We start from the raw sequence: 18,073 nt of genomic DNA, 5'->3' as shown, positions 1-18,073 counted from the left end.
GATGTCAGCTGTGGATGGGCAGCCCCAAGGCCTGGGCACCCAGCAGCCAGGCCAGGCCCCTGCAGGGGAGGGTTAGCGTTTGGAATCTATAGGCACTGGGTGTGGCGCAGGCTGAACCAAACATGCCCGCTACAGAGCGAACACAGTGCCCTCAGACCATGGGCCACACCCTGCCACCCCACCGGGCCATACCTCACTGCCTAAAACAGTGCAGGGCACGACCACCACAGCACATGGACGCAGCACCCAGCGACAGGCTGCAGCTGTCAGGTGAACCCCCTGGGCACCGTGTGGGTGAACTGCTCTACCTGCCGCTCCCAGGGGCAGAGCCCAGTGCTGCCACTTCCCCTGCCAGGTCACGTCCCCTATGCACCCCACAGAGGCTGGAGGGGTGTGCGTGCAACAGAACATCCCGTCGCCAGCAACAGGGTAAGTTATTCCTCCCAGCAGCAGGTTCTAGGTGGGCCCAGCTCACTGACCTGTACTTCCTAGCATTCATCCACCCCTCGGCTGCCCATTAAGTGGCACCAACCCCATGGGGACAGTGCCCCTTGGTGGGGAACCCCACCAGGCCGCTGCCCCTGCCTCTGCTCGCTGCCCCTCAGCCCAGCAACTGGCTCTCGCAGGGTACCTTGCAGCAGGCTGGCAGGGCACACCCGGCCTCCCTCTTAGTCCATAGTGCCCAGCACGACAGAGCCCTAGGTACCACTGTAACGAACGTGATACTGTGTCTGCTCTGCCGAGCTCCCTGCTGCATGGCATGACTCATGGGCGGCGAGGTTCCCTGCTGCTGTGGGGGGGGCAGGCATATCAAGCAGCCATCTCCTCACAGGCACAGCACCGGAAGCAGGACTCCCCCCCCCCCCCCCCCGCCATGCAGGAGCTGCATGTCAGAGCGCCTTCACCTCAGCTACAGCCCTTTGAATTAGGGAGGTGACTGCTCTGGACTGCCCTCCAGGCTCTTCCCACGCTAGCAGTAACCCTCCCCCCACTGAGCCCCAAAACACAGCCATGGAGAGAACTGCTGGCTGAGGGGTGCAATCAGCAGCCCCAGGAGAACCTGGCTCACCCCACACCCTGCTCCCCTGGGGTGGGAGGCTGTAACCCCTTCCGCTACGGCACACAGGGCTCCGCTGGTCCCATCTCACACATCCTTGCCCTGTCTCCCCTGGGGGGTCTCTCTGAGCAGCCTTCGCTACAGGAACAGCCCCCACCTGAGCAGAGAAAGGGGTACTGCGCGGGGAGGGAGCAGACAACGGGCACCTGCCTCCTCAGCTGCATGCGGAGTGGGGGGGACACTGTGTGCTCTGGGGGGAGCTAAGGACAGGAAAGGGCCTGAGTTGGGTTCCCTGAGGGTCTCCTCAGGCCTGGAGAGGCAGATTTATCAGCTCTCACAGCCCCACATGGGACAAGGCTGCTAGGGCATTAACCAGGGGACTCCCCTCCCAGCACCCTGTAGGCATCAGTTAAATGGGTGCAGGAAAGGGGGCCGGTCCATGCTGTCCCTGCAGGAGGACTGGCCATTTGAGGAACTGGCTTCACATCTCCTAAGCTCAGTGGTTTGAGCATTGGCCTGCTAAACTCAGGGTTGTGAATTCAATCCTTGAGGGGGCCACTTAGGGATCTGGGGCAAAATCAGCACTTGGTCCTACTAGTGAAGGCAAGGGCTGGACTCAATGACCTTTCGGGGTCCCTTCCAGCTCTATGAGATAGGTATATCTCCATATTTCTATTTCATCCCTGAGAACAGGGCAAGGATCCCACAGCCCCATCTACATTCCCTCAGCACTAGCAGGATTTGAAGCCAGGCCCTGCTCTACCAACCCCCAGACATCTACAGCTGGAACTGAAGGAGGCAGTCCCTTAGCTGTAGCAGTAGTAGGCATTTATCCTCTCACGCCCCACATGGCTCCTGGCAGCATCCCACACAGTGGGTAAACCGGCACATGAACGTGTGAGTGCAGCAAGCACACCTGCACAAGCAACGGCGGTGGTGGGGACACCTCCTGCCACCTACTCCACACACAGCCAGGCCCGCTGGCTCTGGGTCCACACTCAAGGGCCAGCAGCACCCAATGGCTGCAACTGAACCTCTTCCTCACTAGCAAATTGGGTCCTGCCAGGACAGGACCTGGAGGGGCCAAGGTGACTGACACGATACCTGGTGTAACTCAGTGCAGACGGGAACACCTATTACCGGAGCTCCAGCAGGGTGACACTTCCAGGGCCTGGTGCTACGGCAGGCAAGCCCTCCCTGGGGCAAGGTACTGTCCATGGGCGGCCCGAGCACTCCATAATAAAAGGCAGTGCAGTGCTGGGCACGTACGGCATCGCGCCAGCCACCTCTCAGCTCTCGTGTGGGTCACCCAGGTGCCACTCTCTCAGCTCAGCTAGCAGGGCCCCCTAACCTCCCACTGGCTGCACATCTCTGCAGTCTGGCACAGCAGGCATCTTTAACCCCTGCCTTCCCAGGGCAGAGGGGCCAGGAAACAGCCCGGCAATGGGGGCCTCATTCTTCCCCCCTTTGTAGCTTCTTGTGTCTCAAACAGGAAATTGGGGTGCACCCCTCGCTTTGTGTGCTGGTGCTTCTGGATGATGTTTACAGGAGCCCCTGCTGCCCTGCACCCCCCACCCTGCTTCCCTTTTTTACTGAGATAGGGAAACGCAGGCTGCCTGTCCCACTGTTCCTGGCAGTGGGGGGGGGGGGGGGGGTTAACCGGAGTTTTTGTTGACACCTATTTAACCCAAGCATGGAGAAGTGTCAGACCCGACCCCCACTCAGAGCTGAGAACTCCCCTGCGCCGACTCTCCAATCCCCAAGGGATCCGCCCAGCCCAGCAGAGCAGACAGCACATGGGGGTGCGCCTGGCACCAGCTAGCAGCGAAGTGGCTCTGGGCTGTAATTCACATTGTACGCCATTCCGGCACGTGCGCACACAGCGCAGGCTCAGAGAACCCGATCTGGATCTAGTGTAAGTTGTTTTCTTATTGCGACACCAAGAGGGGGCAAAAAGGTTTGAGCTGATCCCGTTACCTCCCCTTCTGTCTGTGGAGCGACGAGGGCGACTCGGTCACGTGCACATCCCAGTGCCCACGGGCTGGGGGTGCCAGATACGAGGGGCTGCGGCCCAGCCCTCGTTCTGTGGGTTCAGTTCCCGCAACTGGGTGGATGGAGGCTTGACTCCCCAGCCCCCATTGCAGTGGGGGAGCGAACACAAGCTCAGCTCAGCTGGAGGCAGCTGGGTGCCCTGTTGCTGGTCAAGAAGGAACCTGCTTTCCCATCCCCCCTGGGGCTCACCCAGGAGACCAGAGAGCCCCTTCCAGCTACACGGGGAATTGCCAGCTCACGACCCCCTGGCAGGGACTATGCTATCCCAGGAGAGGAACCCTGGGTCACAGGAATGCTGATGGAGCATCCCCAAGGGGCCACCCTGGCTGTGCACAGTCTGTGTGTTGACCCTGTCAGGAGGCTGCCATGGGGCGATGGCACAAAGGTGGGGCTCACAAACCCCTTTCTAGCCAGGAAGCACAGAGGAGCCCCCTGCTCAGCGTTCACCAAACTGCAGCTCCTTGTGGGGAGGGGGAGCTCCCCCCAGCTGGATCTAGCACTGCCCTGCTGAGCAGATGGGTAGTGCTCAGGGGGGTTTCCCTGCTCTCCGGACCTGATTTCTCTCCCCGCAGCCCAGCCCCCATGACAGGCACAGAGCAAACCCCTCGCTGAGGAGCCAACCCTTCCTCTCTTTCCCTGAGCTCCAGGAGTGCCCAGAGAAGGGCCACGGGGTCCTGGAGCCAAGCAGCGACTCAGGCCAGGGCAACCAAGCCCTCCGCAGACCTATAGCCCATACCCAATGTGCACATAGGAGCTTTCATCACCCCTTGTAGTGAGGGGGTGTGGCCTGGCTGGATTGCTCCTCCCAGCATGCACTGCTTCACCCTGATGCATGAGGGACTGCAGTGCACGTTGGGAGACGTAGCCTCCATGGGCCCCCTGGCCGGCTCAGTGCCTGTTGGCAGCTCTCTCTCATGAGGGCCCAGCCAGAGTGGCACCCACTGGGAGCTGCATGCAGCATGGGCCGCACTCCCCGGCGGGGCATGCTGGAGCAGGAACTGGGTCAGCCATCGCGGTGCACACGCTGGTGCTGCAGCAGGTTGGAGGGGTGGGCAAAGCCCTTGTCGCAGACACTGCACTTGTAGGGGGTCTCGCCCGTGTGCACCTTCTCATGCACTGTCAGGTAAGCCAGGTCCTTGAAGAACTTGTCACAGAAGCTGCACTTGTAGGGGCGCTCCTCACTGTGCACCCGGTGGTGCTGCAGCAGCAGCGAGGGCCGGGCGAAGGCCTTCTGGCACACCTCGCACTTGTAGGGCCGCTCGCCCGTGTGCGAGCGCTCGTGGATCACCAAGTAGGACGACTGCTTGAAGGCCTTGCCGCAGGTCTTGCAGACGAAGGGGCGCTCACCAGTGTGCACCCGCTCATGCGAGGAGAGGGCGTTGGACTGCTTGAAGCCCTTGCCGCAGATGGGGCAGACGAAGGGCCGATCACCGGTGTGAACCCGCTCGTGCACCTTGAGGCTGTGGCCGTAGGTGAACTTCTTGCCGCAGACGCCGCAGACGTGGGGCTTGTCGTCGCAGTGCTGGCGCTGATGCAGCAGCAGCGAGTTGGAGGTGGGGAAGTCCTTCCCGCAGTCGCCGCATTTGAAGGGCTTCTCGGTGCAGTGGGTGAGCATGTGGCGCTGCAGCTCGTAGGGCGTCTTGAAGCTCTTGTCGCAGCAGGCGCACTGGTAGGGGCGCTCGCCGGTGTGAATGCGCCGGTGCTCCTGGAGGTTGGACGAGCGTTTGAACTTCTTGCCGCACATCTCGCAGTGGAAGGGCCGCTCCTCGGTGTGCACCAGCCGGTGGCTCTTGAAGTCCGAGTGGCGCTTGAAGGAGGCCTCGCAGAGGTCGCAGTGGAAGGGCCGCTCCTCGTTGTGCACCACCTCGTGGCTGAACAGCTCCCAGGCCCGCTTGAAGGTCTTCTCGCACACGCTGCACGCGAAGGGCTTGTCGTCCACGATCACCTCCCGGATCTCCAGCTGGGGGCCTGCCCGCCTCAGGTGCGGTGGCAGCACCACCCCCTCGTCCAGCTCGCCCGTCGTGCTGCCCAGCACCAGCTTGGCTGTGGAGTAGATCCCGTGCTCATCGATCAGCTGCACAAAGTCCGGCTTGGGGCGCGTGGTACCAGGCCCAGCCAGCCTGGGGGAGCCGAAACTCTTCTCTTCCTCCTCCCCCCATTCCAGTGCTAGGCCCTGCCCCTTCTCCTCCTCCCGCTTCAGTGCCAGGCCCTGCCTCTCCTCCTCCTCCTGCTTCAATGCCAAGCCCTGCTCCTCCTCCTCCCCCCCTGGTGCCGGGTCCTGCCCCTCCTCCCCACTGCACTGGCGGAGGGGAAGGGAGGGCCCCACGTCGCCAGGCCCCGCCTCGTGGCCATTCTCCAAGGGTCTCTTCTTCCTCCGGAAGTTGCTGGCTTGGCCTCGCAGCAGCCGCAGCCTTTTGCCCTGGGAAGGCCCTGGCTCCTCAGAAGTGGCTGGCTGCCCCCTGTCCTGGCTTGGGGACACAGTGACCTGGCCAGGGGACAGCTTCACGTACAGCCGGTGCTTCCGCCGGAACGGCCTGCGGGGCTGTGGCTCCCCTGGAGCTGGGGACTGGGGAGGCTCCCGGCACAGAGGGGACACCACCTCCTCTTCTGCCCCGTTCTGGTCTGTCCCATCAGTGTCCTGGGGGCTGGCAGGGCTATGCCTCCCTTGGCACCGGCTGGGTGGGCAAAGAAGGGGAGAACTCCCGGGTCGCCCTGGAGAGCTCCCCACCATCGCTGGATCCTGCACGCTTCCGCTCTGCTCCCAGGCCCCATCCTCCTTCTCCGACCAGCCCGCCTGGACCATCCGGATACAGCTCAGCGGAGACGGGGCCTTGCTGGCAGGAGAAGCCGGATCATCCTCCATGACTGTGGGTGCCAGCCCCTGGTCCAGGCAGGATCCTCTGCAAGAGAGCAGGACGGAGAGTTAAGAGCCTGGCACGGCCACCTTTACCCTGGCAAGGCCCACTACCCACTGCCCTAGCACTACCCGCCCAGGCCTGCCTCTCCCTCTGCCCAGCTCCCTGCCCAATCTCCAGGCACCTATCCCAGTGGAACAGGGCTTTTCTATGGTTCACCTGCAGCAGTTACCATGCTAATCAGCTCACCAGAGGCAGAGAGGGAACAGGGGCACCGCCTGCACCAGCTGGACACGTGGAGGGGAACCCAGTTTTACTTTTGGCCTTCACAACATCCCCTGGCAATGAGTTCCAGAGGCTGACTGTGCATTGCATGAAGAAATACTGCCCTATGTTTGTTTTAAACCTGCTGCCTATTAATTTCATTGGATGACCCCTAGTTCTTGTGCTATGCGAAGGGGTAAATAACACTTACCCATTCACTTTCTTCACACCATTCATGATTTTACAGACTTCTATTGCATCGCCCCTTAGTTGCTACATTTCTAAACTGAATATTTCCAGTTTTTTTTAATCTCCCTGAATATGGAAGCTGTTACATACATCTAATCATTGTTGTTACCCTTCTCTGTACCCATTCTAAAATATCTTTTTTGAGATGGGGCAGTCAGAACTGCACGCAGTATTCAGGGTGTGGGCGTACCATGGATTTATACAGCGGCATTATGATATTTTCTGTCTTATTACCAATGATTTATAACAGGGTCTCAAACTCAAATGACCATGAGGGCCACACGAGGACTAGTACATTGGCCCAAGGGCCGCATCACTGACAACTCCCCCCCCGCCCGCCCTTGGCCCCGCACCCACTACACCCCTTCCATGAGACCCCACCCCTGCCCCGCCTCTTCCCTGCCCCCATTCCAACCCCTTCCCCGAAATCCCCACCCCAAATCCACCCCCTCCCTGCCCCCAAGGGGAGCAGGAGAGGTGTGGCAGGGGCTCAGGGCAAGGAGTTGGGGTGCAGTAGGGATGAGGGGTGAGGCAGGAGTGGTGCAGTGTGTGGCAGGGGGTTCAGGGAAGGGGGTCTGGTGCAGGGTACGGCAGGAGGCTCAGGGCAGGGGGTTGGGGTGCAGGGTGCAGCAGGAGGCTCAGGGCAGGGGGTTGGGATGCAGCAGGGAGCTCAGGGTGCAGGGTATGGCCGAGGGTCGGGGTGCAGTGAGTTGGGGTGCAGGAGGGGTGTGGCAGGGGGTTGGGGTACAGGGTGCGGCAAGGGGCTCAGGGCAGGGGGTTCGACTGCAGGAGGGGATTAAGGAGCGGGCTCTGGCATGGCACGCACCAGGAACGGGGAACTGCGGCCAATGGGAGCTGCTGGGGGCAGTGCCTGAAGCAACATCAACACACACACCCCTGCGCCTCTCCTCCCCCAGGTTCCTTCCGTTTCCTGGCGTGGCGCGGGGGCAGGGCAGGCAGGCAGGGAGCCTGCCCTGCCCCCGGTGCGCGCCGGGCCGGACCTGCTCTAGGTAAACGCTGGGGGAGGGTGGGGGGGTCACGAGGAGCTTGCGGGCCGCAGAAAATAACCTTGCGGGCTGCATACAGCCCGTGGGCCGCGTGTTTGAGACCCCTAATTTATAACATTGTCAGCTTTTGTGACTGCTGCTATACATGGAGCGGATGTTTTCAGAGAACTATCCACCATGATTCCAAGATCTCTTTCTTGAGTGGTAACAGCTAATTTAGATCCCACCATTTAGTATATATTGTCAGGATTAAGTTTTACAATGTATATTACTTTGCATTTATCAATACTGAATTTCATCTGCCATTTTGTTGCCCAGTCACCTCATTTTGTGAGCTCCCTTTGTAACTCTTCACAGTCAGCTTTGACTTTAACTATCTTGAGTAATTTTGTATCGTCTGGAATCTTTAAAACGTCACTGCTTACCCCTTTTTCCAGATAATGTATGAATACGTTGAAAAGCACTGGTCCCAGTACCGATCTGCTATTTACTTCTCTCCACTGTGAAAACTGACCATTTATTCCTACCCTTTGTTTCCCATCTTTTAACCAGTTACTGATCCATAAGAGGACCTTCCCACCTGTCCCAGAACTGCTTACTTTGCTTAAGAGCCTTTGCTGAGGGACCTTGGCAAAGGCTTTCTAAAAGTCCAAAGTACACAATATCCACATGTCTGTTGACTCCCTCAAAGAATTCTAATAGTTTGGTGAGGCATGATTTCCCTTTACAAAAGCTGTGCTGACACTTCTCAATCTCTGAGTTTGATAATTCTGTTCTTTACTATAGTTTCAACCAATGTGTCTGGTACTGAAGTCGGGTTTACCAGCCTATAATTGCCAGGATCGCCTCTGGAGCCTTTTTAAAAAAAAAAATAGGATTACATTGGCTATCCTCCCGTCATCTGGTACAGAGGCTGATTTAAACGACAGGTTATATACCACAGTTAGTATTTCTGCAATTTCATATTTGAATTCCTTCAGAACTCTTGGTTGACTAAACAATAGTAAGTTCTCAGGAGGAGATGGTAATTTATCAATTTGTTCCAAACCCTCCTCTATCGACACCTCAATCTGGGACAGTTCTTCAGATTTCTCACCTAAAAAGAATGACTCAGGTGTGGGAATCTCCCTCCCATCCTCTGCAGTGAAGACTGATGCAAAGAATTCATTTAGCTTCTCCTCAACAACCTCTATTTCCTTGAACACTCCTTTAGCACCTTGATCATCCAGAAGCTCCAATGATTGTTTGCAGGCTTCCTGCTTCTGATGTACTTACAATTTCTTTTGCGTTGTTAGTTGCTGTCTTTTGTTAGTTGTTCTTCAAATTCTTTTTTGGCCTGCCTCATTATACTTTTACACTCAACTTGCCAGAGTTTATGCTCCTATTTTCCTCTATAGGATTTGACTTCCAATTTTTAAAAAGACATCTTTGTTGCCTCTAACTCCCTCTTTTACTCTGTTTAGCCATGGTGGCATTTTTTGGTCCTCTTACTGTTCTCTCTCCTTAAACTATTATTTGGGGTATATACATAGTTTAAGCCCCTATTATGGGATTTGTAAAAAAAGTTTCCATGCAGCTTGCAGGCATGTTACTCTTGTAATTATTCCTTTTAACTTCTGTTTAACAAGCCTCTTCATTTTTGTGTTGTTCCCCATTTTGCAGTTAAATGCTACGGCATAGGTTTCCTTGGTATTTTCTTCCCTACAAGGATGTGAAATTCAATTACACTCTGGTGGCGATTACCAAGTGGTTCAGCTATATTCATCTCTTGGACCAGATCCTGTGCTCCACTTGAGACTAAATCAAGAATTGCCTCTCCTCTGGTGGGTTCCAGAACTAACAGCTCCAAGAAGCAGTCATTCATGGTGTCTAGAAACTTTATCTGTGCATCCCATTCTGAGGTGACATGTACACAGTCAATATGGGGATAACCGAAATCCCCCATTATTACTGAGTTTTCTATTTCTGTAGATTCTCGAATTTCCCTCAGCATTTCTGAATCCCCTTTACCATCTCGGTCAGGTGTCACTTGCATACTCCTACTGTTATTAGTCAAGCATGGAATTTCTATCCATAGAGAGTCTATGGTTCTGTTTGATTAATTTCAGGTTTTTACTATATTTGACTCTTTGCTTTCTTTCACATATCCTACCACTCCCCCACCAGCATGGTCTCCTCTGTCATTCTTACATATTTTGTACCCTGGTATTCCTGTGTCCCATTGATTATCATCTTTCCACTACCTTTCAGTGATGCCTATTGTATAAATATCCTCATTTAATATGAGGCACCCAAGTTCACCCATCTTCATATTTAGATTTCTTGCATTTGTATACAAGCTCTTACCAAATTTGTCAGTATTTAGCCCTCTGCTTTCAGGTCGTGTAATTGGATAGGACTCTTTCATTTGACTGTTTCTCTTTGGTTCCTACCTGTATTTATCAACTTCTATCTTCACTTGTCTATTAGAATATAGAGTATCCTATAATAAATCCTCAAGTAAGGGACGTGTCTGTCTGAACTGCATGCTTCTGCACATCTGCACTGCCACTGCAAACCCGTTGAGTTCAACTGGCGCCTAAGGTCCTACTGGACACAAGTTACCCCCACAGGTTGGTTTGGGCCAATCCCCTTGCAAGCCAGGATCATGGTTGTAGCAACAAGAGAGCCTCCATGCAGCCCCCAACACCACGCCAGCTAGCTATACCTACTGAGTGAGGGGCGCAGGCGGTCACCCCAATGGGCAGGCAACCGACCTGCAGCACTGACATAAAAAACAGTGATATGAGGTGCCTGAAGCAATTCACAGGTCGACACTGACTCTGCCCCAATGCAGAGAAGGCTGATCCACCCCCTATAGGGTGCACACAGTGGCTTCTTCCTTCTCAGAGGGTGCACACTGTGGTCTCCCCCATCCTCATCCCATGCCCCCACATAGGGGGCGCGCGCACACACACACACAATGGTCTCTCCCACCCCACCCCCGATAGGGCACACAGACACAATGGTCTCCCCCATCAAGCACACACACACACACATTGGTCTCTCCCCATAGGTTACATTTACAGACAGTGGTCTCCCCCATCCCCACGGCATAGAGCACACACACCGGTCACCCCCATCTGGTGCATTCACACAATGGTCTCCCCCATCCCCATGCCACAGAGCGCACACACACACACTGGTCGCCCCCATCTCCCCCATAGGGTACATTCACAGACAATGGTTTCCCCTATCCCCAGGGCATAGAGCGCGCGCACACACACACACACACACACGATGGCTTTCACCAAGTTAACCCGTCAAGAGTGCTGTTTAAACCTCATTTCATCAAGCCTTGGCCAATATCCACAGATATTACACCACAGGTCTTTGGGATCTCTTGGAGATGCTCAACCCGCATTGGTTGTCTCCCTTGGGTTGGGTTAACTCAGATCCCACTTCTGGGGCAACTGTATGACACCGCTCCCCCCCCCTTTTGGGTACCTAACCTGGGTCTTAATGTTCTCCACAGCGGGCCTTACTATCCACAAACTCATCACCCAGTTGGCCTGCGCTACAAGCACCTTAGGTTTCATGTTCTCTGACCACCTTTTAAGCTCACGGGGACATATCCCACAGAGTTGTTTCAACCCAATAGGTTATATAAATCCTCCAGCGTAGTGATGTAAGAACAGCTCTACTGGGTCAGATCAATGGTCCGTCTAGCCCAGTATCCTGTTTTCTGACAATGGCCACTGCCAGAGGCTTCAGAGGGAATGAACAGAACAGGGCAATTATTGAATGATTTGTCCTCTGTCGTCCAGTCCAGGCTTCTGGAGGTGAGAGGTTTAGGGACACCCAGAGAATGGAGTTGTGTCCCTGACCATCTTGATAGACACATCCTCCATCAACTTCTCTAATTCTTTTTCTGAACCCAGTTATATTTTTGGCCTTCACAACATCCCTTGGTGATGAGTTGCACAGACTGACTGTGCATTGTGTGAAGAAGTATTTCCTTATGATTGTTTTAAACCTGCTGCCTTTTAATTTCATCAGGAGACCCCTGGCTCTTGTGTTATATGAAGGGGAAAATAACACTTCCTTCACACCATTCATGATTTTATAGATCTGTCATTACCCCATTAGTCGTCTCTGTTCTAAGCTGAACAGTCCGTCTTTTTAATCTCTCCTCATATGGAAGTTGTTCCATACCCCTCATCATTTTTGATGCCCTTCTCTGCACTTTTTCCAGTTCTAATATCTTTTTTGATGCCTGCACCTTTCTACCCCATTTGTAGAGATTGTCCCGTCAGGGTAGTCGCTTCCAAACACATCACACCCTGGATCTTTTGCATACACTGAAACATTTTCCTAGAAGCTTCAGGTGTTGATTCAAACATAAGCAACAAAGCCCCCAGTGTCAACTCCATCCATCTGGCTATATGCCTCTTATAGCTTGGGACCAAGTAACAGAGTCAGACAGTGAAGCCAGTCCGCAGGGTCAACCAGGTTCAAATTGCAAGCCTTCTCAATGGCATCTATATCCCACCTCCCCATAAACTGGGGTAGTTTGGTATCTAGAATCCTTGCAGAACTGGCTTCTCATGGTCTCTCCCCACCTACCCCTCTATGGGACCTTGTGCTCCTTCACTTCTCCCTGGCCAGTTCATACTGGTTCTGCTCCTACTCATGTTTTTACTGTTTCTATCAATCAGCTCACTCCCTTTCACGGTCCTTTAGTGTCTGTTCCTTTAGCTGAAGCTTCCTCACTTCCAGCTCCAACTTCCACTGTTCCAACTCTGGCGATGGAGAGTCAGGTCGTGAGGACACCCTGCTACTGCCTCTGTTGCCCTCAGATTGTCTCAGGACTCCTCCTGGGCCTGGTCCCTGGCTCAATCATCCTTCTCCAGCCATGCAATGAGCTGGGCCTTGTTTAAATTCCCAACATTTAACCCTCTTTCCGTACACAGCTCTTCTTAGGGAGGTGGATATACACCACAGTCTTGCCTTTTCTTTTGACTAATCTTGTTTTGACTGCTGCAAGTCACTTACTGCAAAATATTATTGGTGCATTCAGTATCCCACCTCTACGACCAACTGTCCCAGGCCCATGGGATCTGTGTTATACCCTAGATTTTGAACAGCCCCTTGGAGGAACCCCATCAGTGTGCCAGGCCCCCAAGGGGTCTCACTCTTCCTTAAGGGTAGGCTACACAGCCTCAGTGCCTCGGAGCCTGAGCCTCTGGGCTCCAGCCCGCCTTCTTCACCCTGTGAGCTCTGCCCAGCAAGTCTCACTGAGACAGACTCCTGTTCAGAGACTTTTTGCCCTCTTCAGGGATCAATGCACCTCATCAAGGATTTTCAATGACACCAGGCAGCCCTTTCAAAACAGAGCAGGGTTTATTAGCCAACTGGAACACAGCAAGGCAGTTCTTAGGTTAGCACAGAGAAGCAAAGATGAAGACAGAGTTCAGACTGGCCAAGGCCAGGGCTCCATCCAGCCAAGCTGCTAGAATCCATTTTGGCTCTCTCTTTGTCTGTCCGTCTCAGGTGACAGTGCCTGTCTCTCTCCAAAGACCAGCTCTTAGCATAGCCACCTGATACCTCCCCCTTTGTTCTCCAGCTCAGGGTCTTTCTTTGGGCTGCTTCCTTCCTTTTGGCTGTTGGTTGCTAGGCATGAAAAGTCCCTGCTATTCGGGTTTCCATTGTTTTCAGGATCCTCCACTAATTCTGGATTGGTTTCAGCCAGTCCTTTAACAACCCACTGATAACATCCCAGACTATAGTTACCTGACCCAATGTCTTATGTCATGTCTCCTGCTCTGCCCCTAAAGCAGCTTTTTAACCCTTTACATTCCATGCATAGCAATGCAGAACACAGAGGAAGTGAGGCACACATACAAATCATACAAATATTTGCAAAATTCGCACGTGTCACACCCTACAGAAGTTGGGGGGGGAGGGGATTCTCCAAAGGACATGCTGAAGGAGTGATTAGAGAGGTAGGAGAACTAGGAGAGGACAGAGTCACAGAAGCCCAAGTAGGACTAGATTGCAAGAAAAATACATGGTCAACTGCACCAAAGGTCGGCAGCTGGCTAGAGAAGAAGGACGAGGATGGAGCAGTGACACTGAGATTTGGCTAGACAGGTCACTGGAGGCTTTGGTGAAAGCTGCGTCAATGTAGTGTTGGGAGTGGAAGCCGGATTGGAGAGGCTCTAGGATGGAATTGAAGGAAAGGAATTGAGGGAAGCGTGGGCTCAAGGACTTTTGTTTTGTTTTAAAATGGGAACCTACATGGGGAACAAATATTTAACAACAGGCTCTTGAATCTAGGAGAGAAACCTTGAACATGACTCAATGGCTGGAAGCTGAAGCCAGACAGATTCAGCCTGAAAATAAGGTGTAAATGTACAGTGGGGAAGGTGACGAAGCATAGGAAGAAGGTACCTGGGGTCGTGGTGGATTCTCCATCTCTTACCATTTCTGAACCCGGACAGGCTGTTTTTGTAAGAGCTCTGCTCCGGGGATCAGTGCGGGGGCAGTTCTCTGGGCTGTGCTAGCTTATGGGGAGGGTCCCTTCTACCCTGGGATCTAGGACCCCCACAGGGCACATCCACACTGGTCTTCCCGCCCCATCTACGCTCACTCCATAGGGTTCACACAATCTCCCCCATCTCCTCCCTGCCCCCCCACATTACTATCCCCCATCTGCTATCCCATCTCCACCCCCACAGGGTGCATAAGATAGTCTCCCCCCCAGCCCCTTCCTGCCCCCCCATGCACAGTGGTCTCCCCACATCTGCAACGACATCCCCCCAGGGTGCACACAATAGTATCCCCCATCGCCATCCACCCCCCGCACCAATCACCCTCAACACATCATACTCCCCCCATCCCCTCACATAATGGTCTCCCCCATCCTCCCCGGGCGCACAAATGGTCTCGCCCGCCCCGCTGTGCGCATAGGGCGCGGACGGGCCCACTCTCTCCCGGGGAGGGGTGTTTATCCCCGGGGGTGGGGAACTCACCGGGCCACCACCAGCTCGCTCCCCTCTACCCTTCACATCCGGCCAGTGTCTCAGCAAAACGTCTCCCCCGCTCCGCCGGCCGCCCAACCAGCCCTTCCCCCCAGCAACACTTCCGAGCTGCAGCACCCACGTGACTAGGGGCAGCCCCGCTTCCGGCCCCAGGGAGGTGGACGGAGCTTGGCCCCCCCATTCGCTCTGCGCGTGAGAGCGGAGCTCGACTTGCTGGGCGACGGCTTTGCACATGCGCAGTAACCACCCCGTCCCTGGGCTGGGCAGTGAGCCTAAGCGGGCACGATGCAGTGGGCGGCGCCTGATCAGCCGCCGTCCCCGGCTGCACCGCGACTAATCGGAGCCCAGCTGGTGATAAGCGATAATCAGTGTCTGTCTGGTGCCGATAAACGGTCACCGATCACCAGTAGCTGGTCACCAACTGTAACAGCCCCAATGGCCAGTCCCCAGCCATCATTAACCGATCGCCAACAGCCCCAAGGGCCAGTCCCCAACCATCACTAACCGACAACCAACCGCTAACAGCCCCAACGGCCAGTCCCCATCCATCATTAACCGACAACCAACCGCTAACAGCCCCAACGGCCAGTCCCCATCCATCATTAACCGATCGCTAACAGCCCCAACGGCCAGTCCCCAGCCATCATTAACCGATCGCTAACAGCCCCAATGGCCAGTCCCCAGCCATCATTAACCGATTGCCAACAGCCCCAAGGGCCAGTCCCCAACCATCACTAACCGACAACCAACCGCTAACAGCCCCAAGGGCCAGTCCCCAACCATCACTAACCGACAACCAACCGCTAACAGCCCCAACGGCCAGTCCCCAGCCATCATTAACCGATCGCTAACAGCCCCAACGGCCAGTCCCCAGCCATCATTAACCGATCGCCAACTGCTAACAGCCCCAACGGCCAGTCCCCAATCATCATTAACCGATCGCCAAGCGCTAACAGCCCCAACTGCCAACCATCACTAACCAACAACCAACCGCTAACAGTCCCAACAGCAGTCCCCAACCATCATTAACCGATCGCCAACAGTCCCAACAGCCAATCCCAAGCAATCACTAACCGATCACCAACCGCTAACAGCCCCAATGGCCAGTCCACAACCATCACTAACTGATCACTAACATCCCCAACGTTCAGTCCCAAGCAATCACTAACCGATCACTAACAGCCCCAATGGCCAGTCCCCAACCATCATTAACCGATCGCCAACAGCCCCAACGCCAGTCCGCAACAATCAGTAACCGACAACCAACCACTAACAGCCCCAACTGCCAACCCCCAACCATCACTAACCGACAACCAACCGCTAACAGTCCCAACAGCAGTCCCCAACCATCACTAACCGACAACCAACAGTCCCAACAGCCAATCCCAAGCAATCACTAACCGATCACCAACCGCTAACAGCCCCAATGGCCAGTCCACAACCATCACTAACTGATCACTAACAGCCCCAATGGCCAGTCCCCAGCCATCACTAACCGATCACTAACAGCTCCAACAGCCAGTCCCCAACCATCAGTCACTGATTGTCAACCAATAACAGCCCCAATGGCCAGTTCCCAACAATCAGGAACCCATTACGAACCGCTAACAACCCCAAGGGCCAATCCCCAGCAATCAGTAACCAATCACCAACCACTAATAGCCCCTATCAGTAACCAATCCTTTATAGGTCACCAATAATCTGCTGTACATTACAGCAATCAGCCATCCATAGTAATCAATTCAAGCCATTGGTAATCAATGCCCTGTCACAGCAATTTATAATAGCCATCAATAATCAATCAAGAATCAGCCATTATCTAATCAACCAGCAATCAATAATTAACCAGAGTAATTAGTGATGTGCCCCATCACAGCACTTAGTGACTGATAATAGTAACCATTATCAGCCAGAGTCAGAAGTAATCAATCATCCATCATAACAATCAATAAGTAGTAATAGTAATAATCAATTACAATAATCAGTATTACATCACAGCAATCAGCAAGTCATCATTTTTAATAGTCAGTTATAATAATCACTAATCAGTGATCCAGCTTATTAGTGAAGAATCAATAATTGAGCATTACTAGGCTATAATAGCAGTGATCAATATAAATAATCAGCAATCATCAGTAACAAAAAATCAGTAATAGTTTAATTACTGATCAAAATAATTGCTAGTTAACAGTAATCAGAAAGCAATTAGCATAGCAATCTATAACTGAATAGCAATAATAGTTAGCTGTAGATATCAGTATTAATAATAATAACTGATCAGAATTGGTAGTAAGCAAACAGTAATCCATAGTAACCAATAACTAGGAATGAAGAATATTCATCAATATTCTTCAGTAATTGGCAGCAATAGCCAATCTTAGTAAAGGAAACTGATAATCAGTGTGGGCTAGATTCACAAAGGGACATAGGCACCTAATTGCCACTTTAAGCGACTAAATCCCAGAATCAGGCCACACTGAGAGTCATCAAACCTCTGTTCAGCTGCTCCTGAACCCTGAAGGTGCCTTAACTCACCTGGCGCCTGAATTTTTCCAGTAAAAATTCCCTAGGTACCTATGTTCCTGCTTCTGAGCCTGCGCACTGCTGCTCCATGCCAGGTGTCTGGATGCCTAAGTTCCAGAGCAATGCATGAACTGGGAAAATAGGAGTTCCTCTGCTTAACTAGCCTGTGGGCTTGATCTGGTAAGCATGCTCGGACCTTGCCTACCAGATTGGGCCCGTATAGCCGAGCTAACACAAAACAACTACAGGGAGGGCAGCAGAAGCCCTTGCTCATGACTTTTTAGCCCAGTGGCTAGGGGTACTCCCCTAAGGCATGGGAGATCCCGAGTTCAACTCCCCTTTCCACCTGAGAGGGGGAAGGAGAATTAGGATCTGCCATCATCCACATGGGTATTGTAATCACTGAGCTTGAGAATACCCTTATGTGGGGGAAAAAACCCCAATCACTCCTATTGAAGCTGTGCCACTGTGGAGAAATAATTTAAAAAGTCATCAGAGCAGAGTGTCTGGATCCCAGGTCTCCCACCTCCCCGCTGAGTGTACCAACCACTAGGCTACACAGTCATTCTTATGCTTGTTTTCTCTCTAGCCCAATGTGTTTTCCATTGTTTATCCACACTGGAACAGCTTCAATATGAGAGAGTGAAAGAATCCCTTCCTGAGCAGTGCCACGCTGAAATTCCTTTGTGAAACTATCCCCAAATATAATCAATAATTGATCAATTAATAATCAGCAGAAAATAACTTTTTATCTTAGAATGAATGATAAGTGGATTTGTGTGACATTCTGTACCTCAAAGTAGCACCCGGGAACCTCCATATTCACCTTGGTGATATGATTATGATATGTTTTCTACAAAGTAAACCTTGTGAGGTATCATTTTAAAAGTCTTGATCTCTTGAACATCAATAACCTGTTGGATTGTATGAATTAGCATGGTCTGTGAAGTTATGAAGTATTTCTATATGTGTTACTGAAATAGGTTGTGAAGTTGGGAGCACCCACAACCAGCCTTTCAGTTACAACAAAGGAGGAACCATCAA

The 18,073-nt window shown here is 53.2% G+C and overlaps 1 protein-coding gene across 1 annotated transcript; it reads right to left on the bottom strand.

The window, feature by feature from the left end:
* Nucleotides 1-2,745: 2,745 nt before the first annotated feature.
* Nucleotides 2,746-5,690, bottom strand: LOC120394935 (zinc finger protein 2-like; the record flags this gene model as incomplete). Its single annotated transcript, XM_039519129.1, has 1 exon — nt 2,746-5,690. A coding segment is annotated over one exon (1,578 nt), but the record flags the coding sequence as incomplete, so codon positions are not given.
* Nucleotides 5,691-18,073: the final 12,383 nt, after the last annotated feature.

This window comes from Mauremys reevesii, unplaced genomic scaffold, assembly GCF_016161935.1.
Source record: "Mauremys reevesii isolate NIE-2019 unplaced genomic scaffold, ASM1616193v1 Contig84, whole genome shotgun sequence".
Lineage (NCBI taxonomy): Eukaryota > Metazoa > Chordata > Testudines > Geoemydidae > Mauremys > Mauremys reevesii.
This window is presented reverse-complemented; position numbering and strand designations above follow the sequence as displayed.